The sequence below is a fragment of the Opisthocomus hoazin genome, chromosome 14 (assembly GCF_030867145.1).
Source record: "Opisthocomus hoazin isolate bOpiHoa1 chromosome 14, bOpiHoa1.hap1, whole genome shotgun sequence".
In the NCBI taxonomy this organism is placed as follows: Eukaryota; Metazoa; Chordata; class Aves; order Opisthocomiformes; family Opisthocomidae; genus Opisthocomus; species Opisthocomus hoazin.
In genome coordinates, this window is record NC_134427.1 from 3,136,441 (window position 1) to 3,149,929 (window position 13,489).

Here is a 13,489-nt window from a genome sequence, read left to right on the forward strand (position 1 = left end):
CCAGCAGATGTGAATAGCAGTCCAGAGCACCTCTGGACACAAACTGGAACCTCCTTTCCTTAAAATTATCAACCCCGACCACATCTGAATTGCGACTTTAACAGCCTGAAGAGTGTTCAGTTTTTGGACGAAGCATTGTCTCTGATTTTCCAAATGCGAAGTATGTGTATGCCCTCAGAGTTACACTAGATGTTCCTTTTAAGTATCTCTCTTCTTTGTTTTTTATTTTTCTGTTAGATGGATGAATCGTTTGGGTCTCGCCGCCATTGGTTACACACCTGACGACAAGGATATTCATCCAGACGAAGGTAATGCTTCAGAGATTGTCATTAGGGGGAGAGAGCAGGGAGCGCATATCTGTTCATTATCTGAACAAATTTGGAGACGTCATAAATGACTTCTTTATTAACATACATGCCTTTTACATCCATCTACAAATATGCTATATCATTTAAAATACCAATTTTGATAAGAATCCATACCCTTGAAGAACTGTGTTTATTAGTGCCACCACCAAAGAAAATAAAATCCCAAGTAATTATTTTAAGAAATATCTAAAACAAGTGATAAAGAGAATGCAAGGTTCAGGGTGAGGTGTGATCTCCTGGATCACAGCCATCGTGTGTCCTTGTCGCCCCAGAGCGAGCGAAGACGTCACAAACACAGGTCAGCATGTGCTTTAGAACCATTCCTGCATCTCCCGAGCTCTGGTGCCAGCCCTGCCTTTTTCACGGTCGCTCATGGTGGAAGCAGTTATCCCAACAGCATGACGGGTTGAGGCTCAGCTCTCCTTTGGCATCTGGAGTGAAGTTTCTGTTTGAAAGTCCATGACCAGAAGCTGTTTTCCCTGTACAGTGGGGGTTAGGTGCCCAGCCTGCTTTCTGTAACGCTATCCTAAACGTTTGCAGGTCCTTCTACGTATCCGTGTCTCTCAGGTGCCAGACATTTTCACGACTCTGTTCCTTAGTGACCACCGAGCCACCTCGGTGACAGTGAAATGTTTCCCTTTGCATGCTAATGATATTTTTAATATGTGGGACCTGCTTTCTTGTGGCAAAGCACACAAGTGAAACCCGGACTGCTTTGTTAGCAGATTACTGGAGTGAAAGCGACCAGGATGACATCGATGGCTCTTTAACCCTGAAGCAGGAAGGCTCGTCAACACTGTGTGACACCTATCATCGAACACCCTCGGTGAGTTATAAACATTGCATTTGACAGTAGGTCACCAAAAAAATACCTGTGCGCCTTGATTTGCATTCTCCTTGGTTTGGAATGTTTAATTACCATAAAGGCAGAACAAAGACAGATCTCATTGTAAGGGTGAAGTTCCTGCTGTTCCTCATGAGCTAAGACCTGAATGTTTCCTAGGAAGGAGAGGGAAATGTCTCCCAACACAGATATGTCACCAGGCTGGAAATAAGACGTTTTCTGTAGGATTTGGGAGACTACACCTAATCATACAAACAGAATATTCAAATGTTGACTTTACTGCAGAATATGAAAAGAATGCGGTGGATGGGATAGTTTGTATTAACCGAGACTGTTTTTCAAGTGTGAATACTGGATACTGGAAGCTCGAGATTCAGATAAGATCATGTTCACGCAGTAGTCATGTTCTAGTACAGGCACTTTTTCTAAGAACCTATCTATACAAGCAAGGGGTTTTTTTACAATATGAAGCATTGTGTATAACACCATAGTAGTGACAGTATTGTCTGTTATGCCATAAGATGTTAAGGAGGTGATAAAAGTACTTCTACCTTATTGTGTACAGACAGGTTTTGATAACTGAGGAAAAAACCCCACATTTTGTATACAAAGAGGCTTTAGTAGCAAATAAGAACATTTCTATTACACGGAACATAAACAGGCTGTGATAATTACTCTATGTTTGCAAGTGCAGACAGGACTGTTCTCTATTTTTCTTTCAGATTTTTCTTCAGTGTGAATGACACGATCCTCACACAGCCAGAACCAAAGAAAGAGTGACTGAGACAACAGCATCACATGGGTGAAGTTCAGACTGATTTTCACTCATGTGATGCTGTTTTATCAACTGGGATACAGGTTAAGCCCCTCCCTTTCTGTTTTTCCACTTTTTTGCCTTTCTCTTTGGTTTTGAATTAAAATTATGCACAGACCCAGCAGAATTAATTAAAAAAATTTGAGAAGTTCAGTGGTTCCCCAAAATTCAAAAATCTTCCTGGGTGCTGAAGTGTTTTTTTTTTCTGTTTGGCTGGATACTTACCCCCTAAAGAAAGGAAAGAAATCCAATTACGGTTTCTTTGGGGAACTTCCATGTCTTCACAGCACCCTGCTGGACTGAGTAAACTGGACAGGTCTTCAGGAAACCTGTACCAGTACTATACCATTCTTGCCAGCAGGAGTTGCTCATGGGCAGAGAATGTGCAAAACAAGAATAGGGAGTGGTTAAAACATGGCACTTGCATAAAAGATCTCACTGCTAGTTATGTTCTGTTTACAGAGGTTCACATTCTGACATACCAAAACACACACATCAGTCCATTTTTTAGTGTGTATCAGATAATGCTCTACACTGCAGTCATTTCCTTGGGTCTGTTCAAAACGTTGTCTTATAGTCAGATGCTTTTGTATCTTTTCAGGTGAATTCTTCAAGTCCATTCCCTGAAGCCAAACACGGTCGACACTTTTCCAGCGAATCAACATATTCTCATTCCTCTGCCGAGGATTCTCGACAAGATGTAGCAGGAAGCACGCACTCCTCAGGATGCAGACCTCCCTACCGAGAAAGGCGCTCGTGGCAGGATCTGATAGAGACTCCGTTAACCAGTTCAGGGCTCCATTTTCTTCAGACTGTTCCTCCCGATGCAGAGTACATCAGTGGCCGGCCTGGCATGTCACCGGACAAACGAAGGCAAGCAACGCTACCAGTACAAAGGCGTCATAATTATGAGCAGGATGGGCCTTTCCCTTTGGTGGAATGTCAAAGGGGACATGGCGCTCACAGCAGGCCGCAGAAACAACGCAGTCAAAGCCTTCCCCGAAACAGAGATGTCAGGGGCAAGGGACATGTAAAGTCCATCGAAGGAACAGATGACAAGCTAGAAGAGAAGGTTCCTCTTAGAAGGCATAATAGTTTCTGTGTAGAAGGTAAGATTTTGGAGATGTTCTGATCATCTTCACCACCATGGACAGCGAGAGCAATATTGCCATTTTTCTCAGCAAGGTTTTTGTGGTTGAACTGTTAACATGTTGGCAAATTCACCAGTCACTACACAGGAGTTTGCTCTTAAAATGCTTGGATGTAGTGCTAAGAATATAGCTTTGGGACTGATCAAAATGTTCTTGTTTTATCAAAACAAAAATTGGAAGCCTGTGTTATAGGGTTACTTTATACGTGAACTTGCAGTATTGCTTGCGGGTTTTAGAGACTTCATCTCAACAATTAGATTTGTGGTTAGGTTTCTCTATCTATTTTCTTTCAGAAAACACAAAAGAAATTGGAGAAAATACAGATGGTCTGCAAGAGCTATACAAATCTCTGGAACAAGCTAGTTTGTCAGCTTTTGGAGAGCAGCGTCCTTCCACCAAGCAGGAGTTCCGCAAGTCTTTTGTAAAGCGATGTAATGATCCAGTTATCAATGAAAAGCTTCACCACATCAGAGTTCTCAAGAGCACTTTAAAAGTAAGGCTTTATCATTAATTTTGTGTGTAAGCAATATGAACTAGTACAGTATAGTCTCTTAATGTTTTCCATGAACGAGGCTTGCTTTCTAGCTTTAGAGTTAAGTTCCAAAGAAACTAAAAATACTTGAAAGCAAATATGTTCCAGCTTAAGGAAAAAAAATATATTATCTGACACTCTTTACAGGGATTTTGTAGAAAGTGCCAAGGACTGAGCTGTCAAACAGTTTAAGCTGTAGTAGTTCCTGAATATAGGTAAAAGATTCAAGTGTCCACAATAGTTTCCCTAGCACTTGGCATTAAAATGAAAGAAGAAATGAAGTGCTGAAATACAAAATGGGGCATAAATCTCATTTTGACATGTACTGTGTCTTTCTGGAATTTGATAGGCGAAGGAAGGGGACCTCACGGTTATCAACAGCCTTCTGGATGATCCCAACTTAACATCAAAGAAGTTTAAAGATTGGAAACTAAAGAACTATGAGTTTTTCCTGGACATTTGTGAGTACAGTGCTGCTGTGAAATCTCAGAATGGAGCCTCTGAACTGGCGACCTCAGCCCCAATGCTGACACACACACACTCGTTCATCGAAACTCACGTGTGACAGGACTCGTATCCTGAGCAATTGCTGGGTGCCGTGAAAAATTGAATAAGACAAACACTGTAATATTTATTGATAATGTACTCAGCAGTACTGTAAATAAGTTGGGTAAGAGAATAGTGCCACAGGATGCCTACTACATTGCATGATAAGACAATAATATTCTTTATGACTTTTTTTTAATTTGCTATTATCAACCAATGTCCGTACCAAGCTCTGCATTAGAAAGAAGCAGTGCAGAAGTGTGACTGAAAATAAACACCAGTATATTTAAAGTACTGTACTAAAATTGTTATAGTATGAGCTCCTACATTTTATATATTTAGATATGTATAAAGACATATCTATGTATATAAAATGTAACATGGTAATTGACATTTATTTTTAAAATGCCCTAAAGTTCACATTTTCACACATTTTTTCTTGAGAAAAATATAAAATGAAAACATAAATACATTGGCCACTTTGAGGTGAACGTTTATTTTTGCAACATTTCCAGGTAGTGACCATCTTTGCAAATAAAAGGACAGAGTTATCAAAATGTAAACTCAATCCCTATAGTGTGCCTTAAAATGTACACTGTACATCTAGCAAATAGATCCCGACCTGGCCCTATGGGCATGCTGTACACGCCAGTTAGATACTGTGTTTGTGACGTACTGTGCCTGCTCTACAATGAAGGAACAGAAGCAAGCAGGTATGGCACAGAGGTTAAGGTATGAGTAGAACAATGTTGGTTGTTCACTAATGCTGCAACTTAAACTGATTTTAATGTAATTTGAAGTATTTCATGGTGAAAGAAAAACATCTGCGCTGAATATGGCACATACTGCAGGTTTTCATAGTTTCTTCACTGTGAATCTAAGTGACACGAGTCACAAAATTCCAGAAAGCTCTGATGCTTCAAGGGTGAGAATTAAGTTTAAAAAAATCCTGAACTGATCAATTAAATTCTATAATAGACTTGACATCTAGAGCTGAGTAAATTATTCAAAATGATATAATGTCTGGCAATAATATTTAGCTGTCAGGAGTACATTAGCAAGTGGGTGAAGTTATTCAATACATCATTCGAAAACCAATCTGTATTGATTGGTCGGGGAAGACACACAAGTCACAAAGTGTATTCCACTTCCTTGCCTGGATGAGAATGATTTCTGAGAATCAGATTTTGGAGAAAATACTTGTATTCTTGGGGGGATAAAAAAAAACAAAGATTGCTCTGAATGCTACAGAACATAAATTTCAAACGCTCGTTCACAATTTTCTCTGACTGTGCTTGCTAGAACAAAGCAGAACAAAGGGGATGTGAATACAGTTGATGTCATTTCACTTAAACACAGATATTCACTGATAATTTTTTTCACCACATAAACCTAGTCATCCCTCATACATCAAGAACTGTCAAGTTCATACAGTTCAACATAAAATAGGAATATTAATTATTCCCAAAGCCAGAACAGGGTGAAGGTATCCTGTTTGTTTCGTTCAGTCTCCACAAAGCAGCTGTGCTGGGCTGCCCTTGGCTGCCTGACAGACGCCCACCAAGACGCACTCACTCCCCCTCCTCAACAGGACAGAACGACAAAATATGACGGAAAAGTTTGTGGGTTGAGATAAAGACAGGGAGGTCACCTACCAATGATTGTCATGAACTACCTGAAAGGAGGTTGTAGTAAGTTGGGTCTTGTTCTCTTCTCCCAACTAACTAGCGATAGGACGAGAGGCAATGGCCTCAAGCTGCGTCAGGGGAGGTTTAGATTAGATACCAGGAAAAATTTCTTTACTGAAAGAGCGGTCAGGCATTGGAACAGGCTGCCCAGGGCAGTGTTGGAGACCCCATCCCTGGAGATGTTCAAAACCATCTGGATATGGTACTTCAGGATATGGTTTAGCAGGCATGGTGGGGTTGGGGTGACAGTTGGACTTGATGATCTTAGGGGTCTTTTCCAACCTCTATGATTCTATGATTCTCCGCTCCAGTGCCTGGAGCACCTCCTCCCCTCCTTTACTGACATTGATGCCTACATAGTTGTTTCTCTCACATTTTCCTCACTCCTCTCTCCCACAGCTGCTCTGCAGTGTTTTCACCCTTTCCTAAACAAGTTATCACAGAGGTGCCACCAGCCTCCCTGCCGCTCTTGGCTTCGGCCAGCAGCATGGAGGAGCCCCAGGTCTGTTCTCAGAGAGGCCACCCCTGCAGCCCCCCTGCTGCCAAAACCTTGCTGTGTAAACCCAATATAGCAGCTAAAGAAACACAGTTCAGATTTTTTACTCTCATTTACACTGACATTCATCTGAACCACAGTAGATGCAATGATTAAACAAATAATAGTCTATAAAAATATAAGATGTTATTATCACACACCAACTGAGTCACAGCACCACCACAATAACTGCATAACGACGTTTGGACGGCACAGGCACCATGAAGGCATGTTTGGCTTGCTTCAACGAAGTAATCAGCTCTGTGCTTAAGGATCACAAAAGACAGTGACTCCTCAAATGCATTCGTGGGAGCTTGATCATACGGCAAAACTCCAGAGGAGCACGATCACATTGTAATGTGTTTTGCTTGAATATTGAACATGCACTTCACCCTCGGCCTGAGCACCTGGGTTCATAACAAAGACACAGGAAACAGAGAACAACAATTTGCCACCGCAGGTTCCACCAGTATTGGAGTTGTAGTATTCATGCAAAACAGAGAACAAAATTGACATGTAGTTACTGCGTGAACATTGTGGTTATTGGACCACTGAATAGCAGAAGCATAAGTAGAGAGAATTTGTCTAACTTTTCATATCCGATCTCTAAAAGTTACGTATTTCACTATTTTTAAAACTATCCTTCATATAATGTAGGAGAAATATTATGCAATGAAGCAAGCAATGGGGTAAATTATAGAAGCCATTCAGAAACCAGCTCATACTGTATGTGCAAGCAGTGATAGATGGTAACAGAACTCGTTAAATGGATTGAACTGCCTATATTCATAAAGAAATTTAAACATGTCTTTGGTTTCAAACCCAAAAGGCAGTTTGTGCTTTCATAATAAAAAGACCTATATAATTTAAAAATAGCTTTCAAAAAGGATTTCAAATGCCACTGTGTTGTAACCCAAGACAGAAATAACAATTGTCCACTGAGCATATTCAGTGGAGACCCTAGTAAACAACAAAACAAGCTATTCCTCTTCTAAAATGCTACTTCTAGATAGAGCTGAACATGGCAAGCGTCATTGGGAAGATATATTTCTCAAAAATAACACAAATATTACTGAAAACAGGCAATCTCAATTTTAATTTCTGAAAGTTAAAAAATGTATTTCTGAAATATGAGTAGATGAGATAAAAAGTCGAGAGATCACACTTTTGCTCAGCTTATCTTTAAAATCTTTCATCTGTTCTGAAATTTTCAGAGTCATGAGTCTGTATTCTGCTCTTGGAGAGCAGTTCTCATCAAATATGATTTGCACTGAATAGTCAAGATAAATTATCCAAGAGATTCACAAGGTGAACTGAGATACACCGGAGAAATTTCCTATAATAGGGTTAAGATAAACTGGTAGGAAAGTCTGAAAGATTTGTCTAACATCGCTTATGCCTTAGAGCAAGTGAAATCTAATTGTTAAATTAAACCGTACAAAGACTTTATTCCTTCACGCACGTCAGCTGGCATTTGACAGTCATTTCACAAGAACTTTGTCACGCTTTTTGCACGCATACTCAACTGCATGCTACAGCCCTTCCCTCCCCACCACTGGTTTCTTCCTTCTGGATCTAGGTACTAATCTAGCTACACTATGGAAAATAGTGTAGAAAGTCACCATAGCACAATTATTTGGAATTTCATGATGTTTGCACTGGGATGCAAAGTGCAATACAGCTACTGTATTTAAAAATCCATGCACCAAATTCTGCTTATGTATTAAAATATGTCAAATTCTTCTGGACCAAAAGGTACTTAAAGACACCGTACAATGCAGCTGAAATTATTTTTGATCAGACACTTTTAAATGAGGAAAAAAAAAATAATTCTTGGCTGTTGGGTTCATCAAGGGAAATCTACAGCACCGGTACAATACATCTATTAACTTACCAGATTTCCTGCCTGAACGCTTAGGTAAAACTTGGTTCTCAACATACACAGCTACACGAAGAGGTTGTTTGGATGTGTTTTATCAAAGCTGGTGGCTTCATTCAGAATTCCTGCAGGTAAAATGGCCCTCAGCCAGCAGACTTTCTCTGTGATTCCACAAGCTTAGTCTTTTTGTTACTGGTTATTTTTTATTGTAACTGATTCCCCTCCTTTTTTCATACTGTTCTGTACTCAGTGAAATCTCGGATCTTTGAAAGCTGTCTTCGTAGCTATCTCAGCAGCGCTTCCTGAGAAAACTGAGGCCGTTTTCTTGGTTTCATTAGTTTAAGTGAAAACTTTCCTGAGCTTACTCTAATTGGTACAAACAAGACTCAGAGGAGGAGGAGGTTCCCATCAGTCTGTATGTCCACATTCTTTAATAAAAATCATGCAACAATACCGGGCCCCCGCTGTGTGAGAGCACAGGTAGGATCACTTTTGCCCTCACAGCGATCAGCCCGCGTTGGATCGCACAGGGCGTCTCTGCCCTCCCTCGCAAAGGAGGTTGCTTCACTTCCTTGGCAAGAGCCATCCTGCTGTTCCACCAGCTTCTGCTGCAGTCCTCCTTTCCCCAACACACCACGAGCGCTGCTTGAACCGCGCTAGCATCGTGAGGAAAGGCTGATCAATTGCTGCTCAAAGACTTCAGAGGATGAGGCTTTCCATCTTTTCATAAGTCAGTTAATGTTCAGACCTAGACAGCTGTCTTTGAAGCGAGAAATGTGGTGCACCACTTGCTTTTTCCAAGGAAGAAGAAATGAGTGTTGCAGAGAACTGCTAGACATGCATGGCCACTTCCCTGTATTCTTCCTGTCTTCAGCAGTCCCGGCTTCCCAGGCCAAAATACTCATTCTCTGAGCCCGGGTTTTGGGAAGGATAGTCAAGGTACCATTGAAGGGGTTACTTTACAGAGGCATTGGGAGGTGCTCAGCCTCGTCAAAAACAGTAGAATTCTACTGCTGATCTTTAGAAGATTGCACTTTGCGTGTCAATAGGACTTCTGCAAGAAAAATGAAGACTCTGGTAGAAATTGTTTATCTTCACACAGATCTGAGGAGAACAAATAAGTTTCTTGTATTTCTTACCTTTGTCTCAAGTAATACAAACCAGACCTAAGACTATCACATACCTTATTTGCCATATTCTTTCATCGTGAAGTCTTACTTGTCTTCCAAAGTAGCAAAAACATCCTTTTCTGGAAAAATCCCAGCGGTCCTTATGAGCAAGGTGACATATCTGGGGGCTGTTTGCATCCTGGTACACCTCGGCTCTGGGCCCCTTGAGGTGGGTCAGCCCTGCCAGGCAGAGCCACTTCGTGACAGTTCACTGATGGTTTGGGCAAAATCTTCACACCGAAGCGCTTTAAAAGTGGGTTGTCTAAAGCCATCCCTGGCTAAGGCAAGGTGCAGCGCAACTGAGCAGCAAAACTTCAGCCCCATCTCCAGTGCCTGTCAGCTACCCCCAAAACCACAACACGACGGATGCCTACCACACGGTTTTACTGACCGGTTAAACTAAAGCCAGTCTTGTGTCTCGACAGAGATCCCGCCTGCTGTCTCTGGACCCAGTCCTGGGGAGAATCCTGCGGAAAGAGAGGACAGGTCTGTCCGTAGGACTGGGCCTCAGCCCTGCAAATGCGTTTCATCGCACACCCAAGTTCCTGTAGCGTAACGTTAGAGAAATCAGCAGAAGCCCAGTCTCATGAAACCCTTCTTTGTTTCTCCTTAGTCGTCACAGTAGGGAAATGGGGCACTTTTAGGGAAGGGGAAGGGTGCTGATTACAGCAATGCCTTTCTGCTTGGAGCGCAGGGTTGTAGATTTTCCACGTACCACATGCCTTAGACCACTGAGCTTCAAATCTCGTTAGAGACAAGACACCATCTTCCCTGTTGCCAAATGATGTTAATTTATCACTAGTACGAAAAATAGGTAATCACAGGAAAAACTGAAGAAGCAATATTAGCTAATGAATTTATGTTAAGTAATAAAAAGTACTTTTTGTTCTAGAATGTTTCCCTCGTTGCAGCTAAGGTTCAGAGTAGCTTTTTCAGGCAAGCTGCTGCGGGGACAGGTTCCCCATCTCCTCTTGCCCCAGAGGAATTCCCACGGTGTGGCTGGGGCTCTCAATGGGCCTTAACTGGGCATGCATCTGAAAATCAAACCGGAGCCCTAGCAGTCGATGAATGGAAAACACATCGTGATTTAAACAAAAACTAGGAAGTTGTATTTTGTTAGTAGCTTTTTAAAAATATTTTCTTTACTCCTATTACGTATAGGCATGACGTTGTACTTCTGATGGGTTCCATTCACTAATGTGTAGGCAGGCGACTCTCTGTTCTTGATCTCACTAACAGACGAAGAAGCGTTTTTTTAAAGCTTAGTTTCTACGTTTTACGGGTTACACTACACTTCCACATTCAGAAGGAGGATTACAAATAATACAGGATTACAAATAGCATTGTTTAAGCTTCTGTCCGTTTTTGAGATAGCTGATACGCTACTGGGACCTATTCTTAATAAAAGTATTAAAAAAATTCAGACAGATATTGCTTGTCATCACCTTCAGGAAAAGAACCATATTCATTCTTATTGCAGGCCAGACAGATGTATTTTTGTTTTTATCAAGCACATACATCTGTTAAAGGTGACAATTACGGACTTTGCGGCATGCATTAATGCCGCTGTGTGAGCAGTATTTGAAAGAACGCAGTGTTGTAAAAAGGATAAAACACATCGACAAACTGTTGTTCGACCAGCTTGGCCCTCTGCTTCTGTCCTCACATTTCTAGAATATTGTTCATCCTCAGGCACTGGTGAGGGTATCAGTACAGATCTTTTTACTAACTGTGAATGCATCTGTCTGAATGCTGCAGATTAAACAAGGATGCCACATTATACATAGTGACTCTACCGCATTTTTTCAACTAGCAACCACAAAACAAGTCTGTCTTAACAAATCTTGTTCACTGGCCAAAATACCAGTCAGACCCTCTTACCAGTTAAGACTTCTGTTTTACTGAGAAACAAGGATTTCAGCTTAAAAATCTGAAAAGAAAACAGGTTAGGATAGAAGAGAAATGCACTAGTATTAATAAACTTTTTACATTTGACACATACTGTATTACAAAGAAAATATCCTTGTAAGACCATTAATTGCTGGGCCATAGGTGACTTCTGTCTAGTTTACTAAAGTAGCTAATAAAACTTGTATAGAGAGCCTTTTTTAGATAACGCTTACATGTATGAAAACGTTACGACACCCTTGTACTATGGCTTGCACTTTACTTGCATTGAACTGTGAAGTAGGCTGTAGTAATGTCTTTGTATATTCAGGGGTTGAAATACCAAAGCACTAGAGTATCGTACTGCTGGTGTTCAACCTGTACTGTTAATTACATCTGAACATGCCGACGATGCGCATTTTGAAAACCCCGCTAACTTCAAATCTTTAGCAAATAATGCTATGGGGTCTCCATGGTCTTTGTTTCTTTGTAAATACAAGCATTCTTACCGTTTCTGTAGCAATAGGAGGTTATAAACCAAACTTTCACTAGGACTGTTTTCAATAACAAAAAAAAAAAATCTATAGCGCCTTGTCTAAAAATCATGGAGACTCCATGACTTGTGGGCATTTTTTGTTTACAAGCAGTATGTATATATGTATTAGAGGCAGAACTGTTATTTATCACAGAGTTATGTTGTGGTCGATTCTTTCTAAAATAAATATATGTTTTCTGTCATTATGAAAAATAAGTATTTCAGAGCCATCTTGAAAAGTTTGAAGTGTCACAGCTTCAAACCCTAGTAATCTTCCACGTTTCAGCCTTGTCTTTCTAATCAGCCGTGAGACGAGCTGAGAGGTGATGCTGAACCGCCTGCCGATGCCGGGGAAACCGTCTCAGCTACACGGCGGGCTCCGGGCGCCCGGCAGCTCTTCCGTGATCACCACCTTGCGCGAGCGCTTCTCTGAGCAGGTGCTCTGCTGGCGCCGGAGCCCAGTCCCTCGGTTCATTGACGCTACAGAGAGAGAAAACGAACTGCTCTAGACTGATACAGGTAAAACTAGGTTTCAACCCCTGGATAATACAGTATTTCTTCAGTTTCACAATAGTATTTTTAATTTTCTACTTGTCTATGTTGAGAGATGATCCAATAGTTTATATAGGCAGTGAAGGTTAGGTTTCTTTTCTCCCCCTCTTTCCAGATGAGTTCTGTGTGAATTACTGTAACTGGCTGCGTTTTTTCTATCACAGATTAACTTGTTAACTTTTTGTGTGTCTACAACGAAAATTTATGAATGGAAAACTTCACTGTGTGTTGCTCACTGGGCATATACCTCATGGTACATTGCACAGACGTGTAAGTTGTAAGTTGCACTGCAACATTAAAAAAGGAACATATTGCTCTTTTTTCAAAGATATTAACTTATTTAAGAGATATAGTCTGTACATTATTAAAAAGAACATTTATTCTTCCTAAATTCAAACAAAGCTTTTGTTTTGGGGAAATAAAAAAAAAATGTTGCAAACTTCAGTTGTAAATTTGGACTTCAATAAACAAATTATCTGCACTTAAATTTTGTGCTCGTGTGTGTGTGTTCTCTAACTGAATCACAGAATCACAGAACGGCAGGGGTGGAAGGGACCTCTGTGGGTCACCGAGCCCAACCCCCTGCCCAAGCAGGGTCACCCAGAGCAGGGGGCACAGCACCGCGGCCAGGCGGGTCTGGAATATCTCCAGAGAAGGAGACTCCACAACCTCCCTGGGCAGCCTGGGCCAGGGCTCCGTCACCCTCAGAGGGAAGAAGTTCTTCCTCATGTTCAGCTGGAGCTTCCTCTGCTTCAGTTTGTGCCCATTGCCCCTTGTCCTGTCGCTGGGCACCACTGGAAAGAGTCTGGCCCCGTCCTCCTGAACCCCACCCTGCAGATATTTAGAGGCATTTATAAGGTCCCCTCGCAGCCTTCTCTTCTCCAGGCTGAACAAGCCCAGCTCCCTCAGCCTTTCCCGGTCACACCGGTAATGAGGGCGGGCGATCGCAGCCCGGTGCTCGCCACGGGAGTGACCGTACCCCTGGCCAT

At 41.5% G+C, this 13,489-nt stretch overlaps 1 protein-coding gene across 1 annotated transcript in view; it reads left to right on the plus strand.

The window, feature by feature from the left end:
• The window catches only part of LOC142363111 (connector enhancer of kinase suppressor of ras 2-like), a 212,282-nt gene extending 199,306 nt beyond the window's left edge, over nucleotides 1-12,976 (plus strand). The window contains exons 20-24 of the mRNA XM_075435506.1: nucleotides 238-308; nucleotides 1,091-1,194; nucleotides 2,628-3,135; nucleotides 3,471-3,670; nucleotides 4,059-12,976. Coding sequence (XP_075291621.1) covers nucleotides 238-308; nucleotides 1,091-1,194; nucleotides 2,628-3,135; nucleotides 3,471-3,670; nucleotides 4,059-4,274 — 1,099 coding nt within the window. The 3' untranslated portion in view covers nucleotides 4,275-12,976. The remainder of the gene's footprint in view (nucleotides 1-237; nucleotides 309-1,090; nucleotides 1,195-2,627; nucleotides 3,136-3,470; nucleotides 3,671-4,058) is intronic.
• The last annotated feature ends 513 nt before the right edge of the window (nucleotides 12,977-13,489 follow it).